Source organism: Thunnus thynnus, chromosome 7, assembly GCF_963924715.1.
Source record: "Thunnus thynnus chromosome 7, fThuThy2.1, whole genome shotgun sequence".
In the NCBI taxonomy this organism is placed as follows: domain Eukaryota; kingdom Metazoa; phylum Chordata; class Actinopteri; order Scombriformes; family Scombridae; genus Thunnus; species Thunnus thynnus.
In genome coordinates this window covers 3,479,725-3,499,395 of record NC_089523.1, presented here as the reverse complement: position 1 = coordinate 3,499,395, position 19,671 = coordinate 3,479,725, and the positions used below count along the sequence as shown (strand labels likewise).

At 40.2% G+C, this 19,671-nt stretch overlaps 2 protein-coding genes across 3 annotated transcripts in view; both read left to right on the top strand.

The window, feature by feature from the left end:
* The first annotated feature begins 1,738 nt into the window (after positions 1–1,738).
* Positions 1,739–12,559, top strand: ppm1da (protein phosphatase, Mg2+/Mn2+ dependent, 1Da). Its single transcript, XM_067593826.1, has 6 exons — positions 1,739–2,577; positions 3,576–3,804; positions 7,377–7,501; positions 8,350–8,531; positions 8,701–8,925; positions 9,023–12,559. Exons 1-6 carry the CDS (start codon positions 2,073–2,075, stop codon positions 9,410–9,412), a joined length of 1,656 nt encoding a protein of 551 aa, XP_067449927.1. The 5' UTR covers positions 1,739–2,072; the 3' UTR covers positions 9,413–12,559.
* A 795-nt stretch (positions 12,560–13,354) lies between these two features.
* brip1 (BRCA1 interacting helicase 1) overlaps positions 13,355–19,671 on the top strand; it is a 95,588-nt gene continuing 89,271 nt past the window's right edge. Inside the window, exons 1-6 of one of the 2 annotated variants that reach the window (XM_067593822.1) lie at positions 13,355–13,604; positions 13,882–13,986; positions 15,794–15,905; positions 16,180–16,365; positions 17,203–17,351; positions 18,979–19,116. In XM_067593822.1, the coding sequence (XP_067449923.1) occupies positions 13,894–13,986; positions 15,794–15,905; positions 16,180–16,365; positions 17,203–17,351; positions 18,979–19,116 (678 nt within the window). In that variant the 5' untranslated portion in view covers positions 13,355–13,604; positions 13,882–13,893. The remainder of the gene's footprint in view (positions 13,605–13,881; positions 13,987–15,793; positions 15,906–16,179; positions 16,366–17,202; positions 17,352–18,978; positions 19,117–19,671) is intronic. The other variant, XM_067593823.1, reaches the window with a different exon arrangement.

Here is a 19,671-nt window from a genome sequence, read left to right as displayed (position 1 = left end):
GTACATACCTTGTCAACCTACAACATAAATAAAAGAAATTCTAGGTCAAAAGATTCAAGATTGAAGATTATTGTCACTCCAGTTGGTCATACAAGTACAATCGTGTGAAATATTTTGGCTGGGAGGCTCCATTACAAAAAGTTATATATATAATACATTTTCATTTATTGTTGACATTGTCAGAAAGGTAATAATTCTAATTTATGTTTATTATTGAGGTCGTAGTGAGTGGTTTTGGTGTACTGGGGTGCAATATATTGAAAGGTGTTCCTAATTATCCTATTACATTAAATGGTGTTCCTAATATTTTGTCCATTCCATTAACATACATGAGGGGGGCAAAATATTAGGAACACCTTTCAATATATTGCACCCCAGTACACCAAAACCACTCACTACGACCTCAATAATAAACATAAATTAGAATTATTACCTTTCTGAAAATGTCGACAAAAACTAAAAATGTATAAGCTTCATAAATGCAGAATTTATGACAGAGCTGTGGTATTGGATTGCAATAGATTGCACAGGTGTACCTAATGAAGTGGGCATTTGAAAAACATATATTTTTTAGAAAATGTAAACACAAAGACATAATCAGTTAATTTAAACCCTATAGAAAGTTATTATACAGATGGCAGTTATTGCACAAAAGGTTGGAAAGGCACAAAAAGGTTGCATATAGAATCACTGGTCTGCAATATTGTCCAGAGGTTTGACTGCGCTTTGTGTGTGTGTGTGTTATTTATTTTGTAGTCTTATGGCCTGAGAGGAAAAACTGTTCCTCAGTCTGCTGGTGTGTGTTTTGAGACTCCTGTACCTCCTCCCTGAGGGCAACAGGGAGAACAGGCCATTGTGTGGAACTGATGGGTCCTTAATGACCCTCAGGGACTTCCTGAGGTACCGCTAGGTCCTGCAAAATGCCCCCCTTTAGCACATAAAACATACATATAGACATACATGCAACTGGATTTACAAGGAATTCCATTTGAATGAATGTTAAATTGTTCAGTTCTTTGTCTTCCTACAATTGTGAGTTTATGTGTAAAAATGGCTAAAATGCTCTACATTAATTATCTGAGTGTGTTTCCATCCACATAGAAAACTATATAGGAACCAAAATCATTTCTGTATATTAAATCTTAAGTCCAATTTTTAGGAACCAAACACAAATCAAACCAAATCATAACTGTTTTTGGAAGTTTTGCCTTTAGTTGGCCCTAAAGAACTCATTGGTTGCTTTTGGATGTACAGTACCAGTCAAATGTTTGGACACACCTTCTCATTCTGGGATGGTGTGTCCAAACTTTTGACTGATACTGTATGTTAAGAATAATTTCTCTGTTTAAAGACTAAATATTGTCCAATGAGCTATGATGCATTCTTAGTCCATTATGTTTTTGTGTATTTCTGGTGCCCCTGTACATCAGCGACATCACCAGTTAACACTGTTTGTTGCAGTTCTTTCAACAGTAATCCTTGACACATCCACACAATTTTCTTCACGTCTTTTCTTCATCATTCCAACTATTCTTCTGTTATCCACTATAGTGGTCTTCTGTGGTCCACCGTTTTGCAAAAGCTCACCAGTGCATTTTATCTTCTCAACAGTGTATGAAACAGTTGATTGTACAGTTGAGACTGTACATTTTGGCTGTGTCTTTGATTGATTTATTTTGACAGTTCAGCGTCATGATGGCCTGTTTTATTGGCACTGACACTTATTTGGTCATGTTGTTAGGAAACAACAGACTCCAAGTGTAAATGTAACAATCAGAATGAACTCGAGACCTTTTCGCTAAGCTTCACCCAAAATGGATGTGAACAGCATCAAATTTACTCTCATTGTCCTTTTTTCAGAGGTCCAACCTCTAGAGGGCACCAGATGCACTGTCTCTGTTACGACTGACGTGCTAGAAGAAGACCGGTTGTGACGTCAACACGTTTGAGCATGCCTACTACGCTCGAACATAAACAAAGGCAGGACGGAGCGGTGCATTAAACTGTACTCTCTTGCCATTTTATATGCTAACATTACCGAAAAGATTGGACAGCGACTCGCTTCTGGAGCCATGGAGAACGCATTATTGATTCGAGTGAGCGTGTTTACCGACCAAGGAGGCAGGAAATACATGGAAGATGTGACCGAGGTCATAGTTGAGCCCGAGCCGGGAGAAGATGAGCCGACGACGGGGGAGCCAGGAGAGAGCAGCGGGGGGGAGTGTACGGTCAACTCGGACCGGGCTGGTGAGCCCACGAGGTCTCCGCGGGTTTTAGATGCGTCCTGTGAACCTGTACGAACGGAGGACCACTTTTCATCAGAAGAAACGTCTTTACCGGGAGGTCAGAGCCCGCCGCGAGCTCCATCGAGCGCCGCGAGCCATTCCCGCCGTTCCGTGGCTTTCTTCGCAGTGTTTGACGGTCACGGGGGTCGCGAGGCTGCGCAGTTTGCACGAGAGTATTTGTGGGAGTTCGTGAAGAAGCAGCGGGGGTTCTGGTCGGACTGTGACCGGGAGGTCTGCTCTGCTATACGCAAAGGATTTGTAGCCTGCCATCACGCTATGTGGAAGAAGCTACGTAAGTTTACCAACACAGCTCACGTTATGACATTTGACGTTATCAGTTGACGTTAAGGGTTTCCACTACATTTGTGCCGCTCCCCCTGAATATCACGAACAGCACGCCAAACTTCACTCCCCCAAAACCACAGACTGTAGTTTATGGCCTACACCCTGAACAGTTTCCACTCACTCATCGACGGGGGCGCTTGAATGGTTCATATGAAACCAAATTTACTTCTTTATTCTGCGGACTGAATAAAGTCACCTTCTTTGTGCCATGTAAACAGGCAAAACGACAACCAAAAAGCAATAGTATGCTGTTTAACTGTTTCTCTCTTTGAATACAGAATATAAATCAAAAGTAGCAGAGCTAACGAAGTGAGCGTTAGCCAGATTCACTCCAAACAAAGCCTGCTCCCGCAGACACGGTTAACCGGTTACCCAATCAGGGGTATGTTCGCAAGGTATTCTCTGAAAAGTAGTCAGTATTTGATCATTTTCTGGGTATCACTTTGTTACATTGAAATCACCTATATAACCCTTCACAAAACCTATTAAAATGTGTGTATTGGTGCTATGTTATGCTATGTTATGTTATGCTATGCTATAAAGAAACCGGCCAGCAGCCTGTTCTGGTATCTGCCTGGATATGCCTGGGCATGTCAGCTGTTTAACAGCTGGTCACAAATGGTATCTACACAGTAGTTGTAAAGCGCATGTCTGACTTTGATTACATTGGAAAGATTTGCTCCAGGACAGATAGACACTGAATCCATTGAGCTGACCTTTAGGTAACTGTATTCTCATCACACTATGGTCAATAAGTAGCTCCGTACGTCAAAGATGGTGTGATTAAGAGTAGCACAAAGCAAACACAAAATAAGAGCTTCTATCTGCCTGTCCCTTTTGAGAGATTATTTTGCTGTACTGTTATAAACATGTACTTCAGTGGAATAGGCAAGAAGTGGTTATAAATTCATAAATATGTTCATTGTCTCTCTTTCATCATTTCAGCTGAATGGCCAAAGACACTTACAGGTCTGCCTAGCACATCGGGCACCACAGCCAGTGTAGTGGTCATCCGAGGAAACCGCATGTATGTTGCCCATGTTGGGGACTCAGCAGTGGTTCTAGGGGTTCAGGATGACCCCACAATCCCCTTCATCAGAGCTGTGGAAGTCACACAAGACCACAAACCTGAACTACCCAGAGAGAGGGAGCGTATTGAAGGTCTGGGAGGGAGGTAAGGCTTAACCCACAAGACACCCTGCCCCGTTTTTTTTTTAAAATATATTATTACCTTTAATAGTGTTATCTGACATAGCCTTCTTCCCAGATTGGAAAGAGTGTTTTTGTAACCCTGTCTGCACATCATTGCTCGGAACACATAATTATAACTCTTCAGGTGGATTTTTGTTAAATGGCTCACATTGAATCAAACTATTGAGTCAATTTTTCTATTATTGGTTGTGACAATAATAATAATAATGATAATGATAATAATAAGTAAAAGGTGACATATCATACTCCTTTTCAACAAGTTGATATTGGTCTCTGAGGTCCCCAAAAATGTCAGAAGTGTTTTGCTGAAAATACCACTGATTATACATTCTAGCATGCCTCTATATCCCTCTGTTTCAGCCCTGTTCTCCATGGGCTGTCTCTGTATCTATGCAAATGAGCTGCTGCTCCCCATGCTCCACTCCAGAACTGGTTGTGACTTTCCGGCCGGGATACAATGCGAGATTATATGACTGCAACAGGAGACACTGATTGCTGTTGACAGTATTCATATTCATACTGGAATTGCAACAGAGCTACAGTAGCATCATTAATACTATTATTACAGTAATGCGAAGTGTAACATTATCTGTGGACCAGAATGGATGTATTAGCCTTGGCTTGACTTAACACACACTGCCTAGCGGGCCACCACAGCTTCATGGTCTGAGCAAGTTAGCTGCTGAGTACTAATCAAAATTACACAACGTTGCTGTGGGGCTGGGCCTGTAAATAATTTTGCAATATTTTTAGGCTGTATTGCAATACACAATATATATATGTGTCAATATTTTCAAATCTTCTCTAAACTACTGTAAACTACTAAAATACTAAACTACTAAGTAAACTGCTGTTACAATGAAGTTAAAAAAGTGCTGTTATAATGGAGTTGAATAAAGTACTATTATAATAAAGTTAAATAAAGTACTGTTAAACAAATCTAAAAACAAATCTAAAAATGTCCATAAAATGAATAATATTCTTGACATTAAAATGCTGATTGAAGTAGAAAGAATGAAGAACGCCTCAGTCAGTATCAGTCATTCATCCTGTCCTCCGCCCTCTGCCACTGGTGTGATTCACTGCCTCTAATGGGTCTTCACTTGGGAACTGAGGTTAGATGACTTTGGGCATCTGGAAAAAAACAACTCTGTGAGACAGGGATGACAGCGATATGGTTACAGCCTACGCCACAATCTTTCATAAATAACATTGACGGGGATGTACACTCTTGTCATTGTTTTCCCGTTAGCCCTGAGACAGATCACTACAGATAACATCAGGATAGTCTTAACAGTTTGCAACCCTGCATTAGTTTGCTCAGGCAGAAAGTCTAATTCCCCTCTCACATAAAAAAAAACTTAAAAGTAATGCCAGACTGTTTCTGCTACCGAAACAAAGGGTGTAAAAGTAGTTCATGACTGATGAGGTCTATCTGACTGGAATGTGGCATTTATAATCATGTGGATCATTTCTCTAATAAAAGACAATCTTTCATTTTTATTTCCAGTTATCATCACACAGTTGTCTCATGTTATTCTGAGCAGCAGTGACAGTCAGAGTGTAAAATCATCCACACTGTCAGCTGTCACTCCGGGGATAAAATCAACTTTGCACAATTAAAATGCAGCTAAAATCATCATTATGTGTTTAGTGTCGTAAACGATCTCTCTGTTTGTTAGAAGATCTGTTTTAAAACAATAGTGGAAATAGAAAGCCTGCAACAATAAAATGTTTCTACTTAACCATAAAAATATATATTGCTCTTTTTTAATAGTCACTTTATTGTAAACTCAGGACTTCTGTCCATGTCAGGATCCTGTAGGAATGATGACTCCTTTTTTTTTCCAGTGATCTGATTGGTCAGTGGTCAGAGTGTTGACAGGTTGTGATCCGATCCTCTGAAGTTAATCTGCTCTGGAACAGTTTAGCTGTTCAGCATAAATTAACATGGTGATGTACCCCAGTAAGAAGTGACACTGTTGTAACCCAGAAAACCCAGGGTTAAACCTGAAGTTGCCTTGCTAAACCAGAATCCTGCTTCACAGGCCGCTGTGGACAGTCGCAATGGACAATGATATCGGGGGATGTGGGGGGAGGGGATTACATTAATGAATTACTCTTATTGGCTTTTTACTCATGAAGTTTTTATTACAGTAACGTAATATTTGTAGCTGTCATCAAGTCGAGTACTTCATCTGGTTCACTGTCTGTCCCCTGCTCCACTGTGTGTGCAGCACAGACACGGAGGGCTCAGCCCCATCCTCGTTGAGAAAGAGAGGAGGAGAGAAACTAGTGCGATGGTGACCATAAATGACAGCAAAACATAGTAGACTACTCCGCTCTTTCTCAGCAAGGGCAGGTTTGCAATGTCAGTCAGTCTGGACCACTTTGGTCCAGACTGACTGACATTGATTCCTGTGGGATTCCCGTGGGATGTGAGTCAATTTCACCATTCATCACATGACTGGGATGAGACAGGAAAGAAAGTCAACAGGAGCGGGCAGGATGGGAATCATCATCAATCATCATAATAATAGGTCAATTTTACATATAAATATGCAGTTCTAATATGAATAAATTCTCTCTCAACCCAACCGGTCAAGGCAGATGGCCGCCCACCTAGAGCTGTGTTCTGCTTGAGGTTTCTTCCCGTTAAAGGGCAGTTTTTCCTCGCTGCTGTTGCCAAGCGCTTGCTCGTGGGGGAATGTTGGGTCTCTGTAAATTAAAGAGTACAGTCTAGACCTGCTTGCTCTATCTGAAAAGTGCCCTGAGACAACTTTTGTTGTGATTTGGCACTATATAAATAAAAAATTGAATTGAATTGAATAAACGCTTTTCTTTATTTTGAACATAATGCTAGTCGCTCTGTTGTCTTTTTTATTCTTTTTTTGTTCTCTCCTGTCTACTCTGGTGACTGATTGCTGGTTGGTTGCAGCTAGAGGCTGGCATTTTTTGGGGATTCCTGCGGGAACGGGATGGGATGGGAGTCATTCCTCCGGGATTGGGATGTGACAGGAATTTTTTTTGTTTTACTCTGTCATGGGATTGGGATGGGATAGGAGTATTTGAAAATCCATCCCCATGTCACCCTCTAGTCCCCAGAGGATGAAGCCTACTGACTTTGGTGATCCACACACTTTTTCCCCTTAGCGTCACCAGAGGGTGGACATTTTTGGCTTTTGGTGAAATGTCTTCACAAAAATTGGATGGATTGCTGTTAAATTTGGTACTGATATCTGTGGTGTCCAAAGGATAAATCCTAATGACTTTGGTAACTTTTCCCTTAGTGGTCAAGTTTTCACTTCTCTGTCTCAACATCTACTCAATGTATTGGCACAACATTGTATTATTTTATATACATTATTTTTGGGGGGAAATGTCTAAATTTTTGGTTGGATGGACCATGGATTTCATTTGCAACCCAGTGAGTTGCAACACACTCTTGATATCTAAAACTTTTTGAAATTGGAAACTTTCCTTGAACTAAGTAGCAGCTTCTCCTCTCCTCTACCATTCTCTGTCTGCTAATAGTGTGATCAAGAAGTCTGGAGTTAACCGGGTCGTTTGGAAAAGGCCAAGACTGAGCCACAATGGACCTGTCCGTAGGAGCACTGTCATCGACCAGATACCATTCTTGGCAGTAGCCCGAGCTCTGGGTAGGAAAAGCAACCAACATCATATGTTTGGAAAAAAGTCAGCTGTGACTGAACATAACTCACTAGTTTTGATGATGATGGGATAGGTGATGCTATGAGCAATAATGACATGACACAATAATGTCATAGTTTTAGATCTTTGCAGTGTTACTTTTGGTTGCAAAATTATGTAGGTGCTTTTGTCTCTCACAAACATATGTTAAGTGGAGTAATGCATACTTAAATCTTTTCTCAGGACTGTGTGGGCATTTACAGACTGTGTTTGATTGACATCTGACAAATGTTAGAACCTCAGTTTTTGCAGTTGAGTGATAAGGTTTGCTTTCTTAGTTACTCACTCTATTGTCACAAACTGAGCGGTTTTGGTGATGGTAGGTATCAATTCAGAATAGCAGACTCTGCCTGTTTACTGAGTTAATTTAAAAGTATGTTGCCCACCTCTTTTCATACAAAACTGAGCTTTTTCAGATGTCCTGGTAGACAAATGGTTAAGGCACATAACATACAACCACAACATCCATTGAGTCTGGCAAGGAATCTTTGTTACATGTCATACCCCCCTCTCTCTCCCTTCATTTCCTGTCTAACTCTATACTATCGGCCATCCAATAAAGGCAAAAATTACACAAAATAAAAAAAAGTTTTCTTTGTCCAGGTCATGGAATGCCCTTCTGTGTTTTATTCAAATGAACCTTTGCCAAATTCAGTGAGAAAGAATTTTCAGATAAGCAAAAGATAGTGTGGGTTATATCAAGTTTTATTAAAACAATTGGACCCCACCCAGCCAGTCATTGTGGAGAGTGTTTTTCTAGTGGTGCCTTCAGCTAAGCTATACTTCTGTGCAACAGGTGACCTATGGAGCTATGACTTCTACAGCGGGGAGTTTGTGGTGTCTCCAGAACCAGACACCAGCGTGGTGACCCTTGACCCCAGAAAACACCGCTACATCATCCTGGGCAGTGATGGTCTGTGGAACATGGTGCCACCTCAAGAGGCCATCTCCATGTGTCAGAACAACGACGAGGCAATGGTGAGTGGAGACTTATTTCTCTGTAGCTATGATCATTCTGGATCATTTTGCATGGATAGCTTCCTCTCCTCCCAGCACATTTTTGACCAGTTGTAGACTAAAAGTTAGAGAAGCAAATGTGATCAAAAGGCAGAGCTTGTCAGTGTAATAACAGCCTCCAATGCTGCAGGCACCATGTGGGGTGTCAAGTGCCCGGCAGCTGGTCAGCCATGCTCTGCTGAGGTGGCGCCAGCGGATGTTGCGTGCTGACAACACCAGCGCCATCGTGATCGCCCTACAGGAGCCTGGGACCCCCCAGGACACCCTGCACCATGAGGAGGTGCTGCTTGACTTAGCCAAGGTGTCCCAGTGTCCTCCCACGTCCGAATCCCGCGCTGACACTCCTCTCCTACAGGTGAGGGCAGGCGGGCATGAAATTTTAACATTTCTACATGTATAGGAAGAGCAGTTTGTCTTCACTGTTTTTTAACAATCTGCTTTATGTTCTGCAGCGGCCTCCAGAGGAAGACTCTCCCTCGGCCGTTTGTGACCTCCTTCCTACCCTTGAGCGACGGGACGGACTATCAGGCAGCAACAGCCTGTACCACATGAATCTGTCTGACCCGTTTGCTCTGACTCCACTGTGTCCAAATGGTAGCGCTGAAATGGCCAGTCAGTCAAGTCCGACCGATAGGACAGTTGGCAGCAGGACACCCAACAGCAAAAGAACTATTGATGCATCATCATCACCATCATCAGGCCAGTCAGCTAAGAAAGCCCGGCGCAGGACTGCAGACAGGCCTCCGCTGGTCCAACACAACGCAGAGAAGAAACAGAAGGAGTCTACCAACGTATCCCCAATTCTACAGCAGCATAACAAGACCACAGTGTGTGTGTGCTGAAACACACACACACACACACACACACACACACACACACACACACACACACAAATGAACACATCAACATGTTGCCTCCCATTGTCAACCATGTCTCTAGTGGCGTTTCTGTGGGTGTCTGTCGTCTGTTCCTTATGTTACTTTACAATACTCCTGCACATTCTCACAGCGCACAGCCAGCCTCGCACCAGAGGTTGTGGAAAGTCTTCTTACACAGTACCAGTACAGTTCTCATTTCAAAACTTTTTCGGGGGGACATCTTTGTGTCTATGTTTCAAAATTCCATCCTGAAACACTGATTTAATCTTGGTCTTACTTCACCTCTTTCTGGTAACAGTTGTAAAAAATGAATAATGACTAATGATGCTGATGTAAATATTATGCATTTTATAGTTGAGTACTTAGAAGTAAGTGAAGCTGTTCATTTAAAACAAATATATATTTTTTATACAGTCTTTTATTGTACGATGATAAAACATGAAATTTCCTTTTTAGATGAGCTCCATCACAGCTTTCATCTCTGGACCCTCCTCACTCTGTCCACATAGCTTTGCATGTACACTCTTATTCTTCATCGTATTTAATCACTGGAGATTTGTCTTGAATATAAACTGAAGGTGCTGCTACATCACAAATCAGTAAGCTACTACATCGTGTATATTGATGTATAGGGATGTCAATGATTAATCGATTATCGATTAATTGCCGTTAATAATTTAACCGATAAAAAAATATATAGATATATATTGACCAACAATGCAGAAGACGAGGGACGTGCTGCGTAACTGTCAGAAACCATACTGTAGATTTGCTGGAGTATGCGGCTGCACCACTAGGTGTATGCCTTAATAATATGGTTGGGTTACAGGTGTGTTTGGTGACCATGGACTGATAAAGTTATAAAGTTGGAGTGACAGTATCTGTCGCAGCTGTTTCCAGCAGCCAGACTAATGTTATCTACAGTGAACAACACACATCACTCCATCATGTAGAGCAGGTCAGCAGATTATTTGATATAAAACCAGTCAGACCAAAGTCTGTCTTGGGGTAACCTGTTTAACATTTATACGATAGTTACTGGTTATTTACTATTGAAGGTTAAATGTTAATAATTGTTAGATATGTCCAACACATCTAGTCTGATCTAATTTGTCCTAATGAAGCTGGAAGTTGTGCAACTGTTTGCTGTGTTTAATATTTTGGATTTTGTCAGGCCAGTTGTGGAATAGACAGCGACAGACCAGAGTGGAGCTCTGTCATTTTAAATTAAGTTATTTTGTGTTATTTAATTTATCATTCAAGTAACTTGGTGTTTACTTTATCTGTTCTTTGAACTAATTACTAATGTAGCCTACTCTGATTCTGTGTCAAACATAAGCCATGTCAGTGGCTAACATGATTTTATAATGGAAAAACATCCAGCGTATTTCATAAATTCTGAATGATTAACCGATAATCGATTTTTAACACAGCCGACCCTCGATTAAGGAAACTGCTTGAAATTTGCATCCCTAATATGTAATAAGTGATGGTAGCATTTTTTTCCTTTGAGAGTATACATTTGAGTATACATCTGCCCCTGTGAAGTTTAAAATGATGGAAGGTGCATGATGCATCATAAGGCATAAATCCTCTCCCTCAATCACCTTACATTCTTGTAAAAGTTTTTATGTGTTTTTGCTTCCCATGAGCCAGCTCCACTCATTCATACATCAGGTAGTGATCTTCTATGTTTCCAAGAATGCCTTTCAACAGCCTCCTGCTGTGCTATTGCAGAAGTTGGTATGTTTGTCTCAACAAAGATGGATTTCTCCCTCTGCATTTTCTGGATGTCCGGTGGCTCTGAAACAAAGACTTCCCTCGGTAATGAGGGACCGACACAAAACCTGATGTTTACAATTAATGTGTGTGATTTTATTTTTGTGCAGCCAGACTTCCATTGTGGCTGCGCTGGATATATCAGTGATGTCATTTTATCTGTGTTTGACCATAAGCTATTAGATTAAGAAGAACACTCCACCACAAGTATGTTGGTCCCTCCAGACAGAGGACTGTCTTGTATCACCAGTCCATCCTGCCACCTTGTTTTATCTTGTTTGTTCTGTTTTGTTGAGGCTGATTGAAGAGGTTTCTTAGGCATTTTCCTTATACAAGCCATTGTCCCTCCATGCTGCAGCTGCAGTTTTACATTACTGATGTATGCACAAGGCTCATTTGTGAGTAAATACACTCTGCATGGACTTTCTGAGAAAATATTTTTGCACTACTACGGTGACTTTAATTGTCTTTGAGATGGGGGTACCCCCACCAACTTAAAATGGTGCAGCTAGGAATGATTACATGATTGGAGTCTAAAATGAAGACACAACAAAAAGATGTTTTATGTCAAGTAATCACAAATCCTTTTAACTTTATAGGTAGAATGGAATCCTCATTAAGTTGAGGACTGTTTGCAGAACATGGCCGTTCCCTCTTTTGCCTCTGGTGGTTTCCAAACATGACAGACAAGAGTATTATTCAGATGATACATATTCTCTGCAAGAGAAAAATGACCGATGTTTCAATCTTTGTAAAATATTGTTAAATGATGTATTTTTAATGGAGTAAAGTGCAATTTCTAACAGGAATTTGTAGCAAGGATTGGTTGAAAAACATATTGTACAATGTTGTAGGAATGATCATGTTCATGTTTGACTCTGCGAATACAGTCTGTTACTTGGCTTGAGATCCCTGTATGATTTTTATATACTATTTTTGAGAATTCTCATGAATCTTAGTCTACTCATTTACCCTGTTGAATAATGACCTGATCCCTGATGCAGATGCATGTGTATAGTGTAAATGTAAAAAAAAAAAAACACTTATCTGGAAATGAACATATTTAAATAAAAATGTCTCTGAAGTAATTACTATGGTTTGTTAGTAGAAAATAACTTACTTTTAATAGTTAATGCCTATGGCTTGATTTTGCTCTGAATTCGTAAAACTCAAGCACATCTAGACCACAATAACCTCATGCCCAGGATGTTACATGAAATGTCAGATTATTGTCTGAATATTTAGAGTTGCATAAAAACTTGGTGTTGCATTTTGATCCTGCCCTCTTATTTGACTTCCATACTGAGAACATAAACCCTTTTCACTCTCCCACCTTTTTAATTATCTTTTTTAAACATGTAATATGTATGTATTGTGTTTTTTAATACTGAAAAACATTCATAGATTTGGCAGTCCTTCATTCATCACGTACTGACCTAAATTTGCCTCAACTCCATTCTGTTGCAGCCATATATATTAGTATAATATAATATTGGCCATTCTTGATATAGTCATGCACACAATAGTCCATTTTTACCATTGGTCCTTAGTTTAATGTCATCATGTCACTATAGGACGAACAGGAATCAGAGGCATAAATTGGAATAACTTGTGAAAACACTTGAATGGTCCTCTCAGGCCAGTACATGCGGAGATCGTGTCTTGATGGAAAACCTAGATTTGCGAAACCCTCGCGAGATTTGTAAAGAAGTAGTAACTATAACCTACACCATGTTTGAAGTGAGCTTTTAACCCAAACCATGATATTTCCCTAACCATAACCAAATGGTGTTTGTGCCTAAATCTAGCCGACCTTAACTACAGCGTTGTCACAACATAAAACGTATATTCCGTTGTATGATTGATAAACGTCAGGTTCATGGATGTATAAAGAGAACTCTCTTTATACACACTAAGAATTCAAAATAAAAGCGTAAAAATTGTCCATCTGTAAGAAAAGTGCTGGTGCGAACCCAGTGAAAACTCGCAGGGTGAAGACTAGACTGCTGCAAAGGATTTTTAGAAATAAAATACTGCTGTGTGTTCTTTGACTTACAACATAATCCGTGATATTTCAAAATATGGATTTTATTTAGAAAGTAATTGTAGGAAGCTCTTATGTGTAATATGTCTAACTTCCTGTCAAGTAGTGAAATGTGATTTGCATGAGCGGGAAGAATTGTGGGATGGGTAATGTAAACGTAAACAGCTCGTGTTCGCTTCTCATATCATAAGAACATTTCTTCTTACTAGTGTAACCGGTTTAAACATGGGATATTCATACCAGTAACGTTAATAAACCAAAAGCAAGAGTGGAAAACTAGCAGTAGCTAATGTCAGTAAAAGTTAGCTAACAAGTGACTGTCTCGAGTCTCAGGTAAGTTAAGTGATAACGGCAGGCTGACTGACAGGGAAAAAGTGACATAACGTTTGTTAAAACTATTGGCACATTTTTAGCAGTGTTAGCTGTTAACACACAGCTGGCTCAAGTGAAGTGTTTACCGTCTGGCTAACATTACCGTAAAGCTTGTGAGTTAATGAGTGAGCATAGCAGTGGCTTCTCTCACATTTCGCTGAACATGTGTCTGTTTAATACTTAACATTAGGTTTAGTAGACATGTTTCCTGTTATTAATAAACATTTCTGTGTCGCAGGAAAGGAGGAATATGGCTGCATCCTCAGTGGAGTACACCATAGGAGGAGTGAAGATCAACTTCCCCTGCAAGGCTTACCCATCCCAACTGGCCATGATGAATTCAGTGAGTAACACATTCACCATTAGTCTAACCAGTGAAATGCACTTGCAAAGCATGCTAGCCTATTATAATCTGTGGGAATTGTGGGGTTGTCACAAGTAAAAATGAGATAATAAGACATACATCTGAAACAGATTGATGGAGTTCGATAATCATTTACATAATGATTTATTTGGAAAATCAACCAGTTTCTTGAATATGTGGAATCCATTTCTCGCTTACTTGAGTGGACAGTCTGGGAACAACTCAGGAGACCTGAATGTTTAAAGGTATACTATGTAGGATCTGTCAGTTGGTGTTTGTAAACACACAGCATTCAAAGTTGGCCCCTCCTCCCTGGCAAGAGAGAGGGACAGAAGCCCCTTTTACACAGCCTGTTCAAAGCGGGAATGCTGCGCCTTTATTCCACCTTGCTGTTCAGTGTAAAAGGTACTGACACGGAATGGGGGGCAGAGTTGCTCCGCCAATAAGCAGGCTACAGAGGTAGTTACAGAGTCAGATCGATGTCTGCGCAAAAGATACTGCTGGCATGGTGGGACAGGGAGCTGATGTTGTTGTGTTACATGCCTCTGAATCCAGAATGCCGGCATGCTATGTAAAAGCACACAAGGGGGCGGCATTATGCCGGCTTTGTTTGGTTCAGTCTAAAAAAGCAAAGGTGGCTTGATGACAGATGTTCTGTACGGCTATAATGCAGGATCTCTGTATAAAAGAGCCTAGAGAGAGAGAGAGAGCAGCAGTGGTTGAGCGAGCTAGAGAGTGAGCAGTGCTGTCGAGAACAAAGCTGGAAATCAGATAAATAAAACATTATTTTCTGATTGTTTCACGGCTGTTACATTGTAGAGCAAAAATAAACATGCCCACACCTCCTCACAACCCTGCAGGAAGGTGCCACATTACCAGATTTTGTGTGAATGCAGAGCTTCATCCTGTCTGCTGTGGCCTCTCTGCTCTGTGTGTGTGTAGCTCAGCCCTGCCCTCAAGCAGACACACAGACCTGTAGCTCTTTATACATTCATGACACAGAAACAGAGAGCAGCAAAACAGCAAAATAATAAGAAAATACAGGCAGAGGGCAGAGTCTCTGTAGATAAATACACCGCCACACAATTCTGGTGGGTCATAAGTGATGATTGAGAGGGATTACTTTTGTATGAGTCTATACATTGTTTTCTAAGGAAAATCCTGCAAAATGCGCCTTTAACACTGGTTACTATGTTTATTTCTTGAAAAGAACTGAATACACTGTAGTGCATTAATATGTATTTGTCTAGGTGTATATAACATTTTTCACTGTATACATGGTCATTACTGTCTGAATACTACTGCAGTAACCTTTGATCTTTTCTCCCTTTTTCTAACTTCATTGCTATATATTTTTTCCTTTGTGTATTGTAGGTTTTTGTTTCTTTCTCATTGTGAATATGGGTATGGATGTCAGGATGTAGGGTTTAGATTTTTTTCTTGATTTGTGATATGATTGAAAAGCTCTAAAAAAGGAATTTACATAGATCTGTGACACAACTGTGTCAGCTTTGGGGATGTTTCAACCTTCTTGTGCAGTGCAGTTAATAAAAGGCCAATTAGTTATCTATAGCTGCTCATGCTGTGTAAGGTTGCAGGAGGTCCCAGCTCACAGAAGGCGAGAGGCAAATACCCTCAGAATGTAACAAAACTATTAGTACCTGAAATTGTGCAATACAAAATGTGGGTTCGGCATTTTCAACAGTTAATCACACTGTGTTGATCTGAACTTTATAGACTGTAGAGTACAACTGACAGTGTAAATGTGCCTGCACCTTGTCTGCAGATCATACGAGGGTTGAACTATGGAAAGCACTGTTTGCTGGAAAGTCCTACAGGAAGTGGAAAGAGCTTAGCCTTGCTCTGCTCGGCTCTGAGCTGGCAGCAGGCACAGTTTGGTAAGTCTTCTCTGACTGTGATCAAAAAAACAGAAAACAAATGTGTAGGCGAGTATGCCTCCTGTTATCCACAAACAAAATGGAAATGCTTTGTTGTACAGATATTAAACTGGAAATGGCCCAAACAGACAGTCTCACTTGGATGTTTCCACTTTTGTGTCTCTTATTAGTAAGATTCATTCACATTTTCATGGATTACTTGCCCACCCCGCATGCAGACTGAATCAGTGTCACTGATATTTTCATACATCTGTGTCTCATTGTGCGATGACAGCTAAACTGGAACAAGGAGGAAGCTGTGTGGAAGACAAGAGCCAGTCAGATAAAAACTGTGGAGACAATAAGAAGTCAGATGTCACCACTGCCTGTCAGTGTGTGTGCCACAGCAAAGCCAGCTGTACCTCCGCTTTGTCTCCCTGCAAAGAGCCTGCACAGCTGCCGCCTCCAGCATCTGAAACTAGTAAGTATCTTGCAGTCCTTCATTTCATTAGTGGGACCATCTGAAACATGCATAACTGTCATTTGCTTGAAGGTGCAAATTCGGTCAGAAGCAGGCATTCAGACTTATTATAATAATGACATGGTTTGTATGAAACTATTGAGTTCAAGTAGCAATTAAATAAACTAAAGATGCTATTTTCATTTGAGAGAAGGTCACCTCATTGTACTGTAGCTGCAGTTTCCTCCAGAGTCCCAACCTTGGTATATGATTCAGTGCAGTGGCATCTCATGCATCAAGTGGTGAATCATCATCAAATCATTCAGTCATTCAATGAATTGTTACACCAGGACTCAGCAAATAAATCTGTGGTAATTACATGTTATATTTGCTTAGAACAACTAAGATAATTACATGTTAGTATAATAATGAGCCAACGTCAGTATTTAGATTTACTGTGTGCTTCTGTTTTATTATTCTTATCTATATGCTGTTTTTATAAATACTCAACATAATTCCTGATGTTTCTTTCTTCAATACACGTGACCTAACATTATGAGAAATATTATTCACCTGTGCCCGGTTACAGTACAGTCTCACTCTAACCTTCTATTAAAGCCACATGAGTCTCATGTTTTACCTGTAAGACTCCTGCCATGTTACCACCACCTGCAGATAAACAGAATACTGTGAAACTATTGGCAGGACTGTGTATCACATCACCCACATGCACACGCTCATGCATGTTCACATGAATGATACAAACCAAACAGAAACCCACAAAAAACAGCTCCATAGAACTACTAGGGTTCAAAAACTCCACAAGACACTTTTAATATGTGTTGTACTGTGTTTCAGTATCCATACCAGAGGAGTCACAGCCTAAAAAACAGTCCATAGCCTCTCGTCTATCTGAGAAATTCCACTCTTCCCTCAACTCTGACCCAGAGAAAGATGATGATGACTTCCAGCCAGACAGGAAACGAATTCGCACTGCTGAACACAAGGTAGCTATGAATGATTTGCATATACTATTGTACATTTCTATTCACTGTATAACAAATTTAAAGGGTGAATATTTACATTTTTTTGGTTTGATGACATTGTTGTAATACTATACTGTAAGCACTAGGGGTGAGAATTTGATGGTAACTCACATTGCGATGCTGTCATGATGCCTTGCCCACCATATTGATGGTATCAAGATACAGGTGAATCAAAATGCAATGCACAGTATTACTGCAAGACAAAGCAGTGATATTCCAATATTTAACACGGTTATCTATTTCTTCTTCACTACACTGACTACATGTATGCTCTAATTCTAAGGCTTAACTCTTTACATCATGAAATTTTGAAAAACTTTATCAGTTACAGCCCACTTTAGGTTCAGCATTGTATTCTTATTTGTGATTATTAGACCCTGGCTATGTGTCTGTAGTATAGTTTTTTGAAACAGAAAAATATACTTCCATTACTGATGATGAATTTCTTTTAGATATTAAAATAATAATTTCCTGTAGGGGTGTGTGATATGACGATATTAGGTCGTGAACGATTAAAACATCTCCACAATCTGCCTTTACAGAGATCGTTAGTATCGTGCTACAGTGCACATTGTATCAGCTCAGCTCCATGATGCAGCACAGTCTGCTAACAGGAGGCTAATGGGTAACAGCACTGACATGGTGAGTGCTTCGTTCCACATCTCCAATCTGCTGGAGAAAATGACCTTTCAAGTAAAAACGAGCTCACAGCAGAGCACTATCTGCACGGTTCACATCAGGAGCTTTAACTGTTTGTTTTTAATGTCAATTGCAACAAAAACAGCGAGCAGTGACACTTGTGTCAGATCTTGCTTTTAGCCTGCCACTTGTCTGAGCATCGTCATGTCGCCAGCTCACCACTGTCTTGGTGCATCTTTTAATGGGTGCACATCTTCCTAGTTATCCAAAACAACACGCTAATGCTTCTAAACAACATCAACTGTTTGCTTTTGAGCTGTGAAAGTAGTTTAGTTGTACTGTCACTACTTTTTAATGCAGCTTTGCACACCTGCTCTTATTTATTTATGGAATTGTTTGGTGTTTTAATGTAATTTTATGTGAGTCTTTCATGGGTGTATGTTTTGTTGTTTGTGAGCCCCTAACCTAAGACAAATTTCTGTCACGTCATAGACAATAAAGTTTTTTGAATCTTGAATCCTGAGTACTGTACAGTAACTTGCAAAAAAGCTTAAAAACCATTATGAAAAAGAATTGTGATAAGATCGTGATCCTGCCTGAAAAAAACTGTGATATGATATTTTTGCCATATCCCCCACCCCTACTCTTCTGTGTCTCTTTCTCAGTAGTTTTTGCGATCTTGTTAGTGGTCGCCAAAGCTACGTCCAAAAAAAAAAATTAAAGAGATTCCACTTTATTCCACTCAGTGACATTGCTAATATCCCACTCTCATAATATATGAGTGTATTGTATATTCTCCTTTCGTGTTAGATATTCCTCAAGTGAACACGATGATTAAACAAGCTGTCTCAAGTGAATTTTTTGCAAAACTGGCTAGTACTGTGTCTAATACAGACATGCTGAGTGATGTGGAGCTCAGTGAAGTAAAATTCCTGTGTTTGTTCTGCAGAGTCGTAAAAGGCAGCGTCTGGAGCAGGGAGTAATCTTTATAGATGATGAACCAGAGGAGGAAAATCATCCCTCAGGACCTGCGAGTTGGACTGCGGAGCCAAACAGCCAGGCAGCTGGTTTGTCTTCATCATGCTGTGTGAGTACACTTACAGATGCTGATTTACACCAGTGATGTGGTTTTACTGACACAAGGGGGCAATATTGTCCATTTATTTACATTGTAAATATCAGCATTAATGTGGACCACCTCTGATATTACTGCTATGAAACAGTTGTATTGATTACCAGTGTGGTGGAGAGCTGATCAATGCAACAGTGGTTATGTTGGGTAGGCTGTCATGAGTTTTTTCTAATGCAGCAATTATACATGTGTTTTATTATTAGAATTAGTAGTAGGAGCAGTGCTGCAGCAACACTTGCGTTGTGTGTCCAACTGTCTGAATTTAGGAAAACACAATTTATATATTCATTTATTTTAACAGATATTAAGCCAAAATATAAGCAACTTCAGTACAGAAATATCAGCAATAGATCTGTTTAACTGCAGACATTTTGACTTGACATAGCAGGAAATGCACAGGTATAACTAATTTCATTAATGATGGGCCTGTCCCAGTGAACCAGCATGCAATTAATGGTATTGATGATACCTGTGATTTCCCTGCTGTGACATGTCAAAATGTCTGTCGTG

What these genes read in the sequence shown, in the direction of transcription:
- ppm1da (XM_067593826.1), top strand. Translation starts at nt 2,073, where the DNA reads ATGGAGAACGCATTATTGATTCGAGTGAGCGTGTTTACCGACCAAGGA. An exon ending in ATTGAAGGTCTGGGAGGGAG is followed by an intron (nt 3,805 to 7,376) that starts GTAAGGCTTAAC and finishes GTCTGCTAATAG; the next exon opens with TGTGATCAAGAAGTCTGGAG. An exon ending in CTGACACTCCTCTCCTACAG is followed by an intron (nt 8,926 to 9,022) that starts GTGAGGGCAGGC and finishes TATGTTCTGCAG; the next exon opens with CGGCCTCCAGAGGAAGACTC.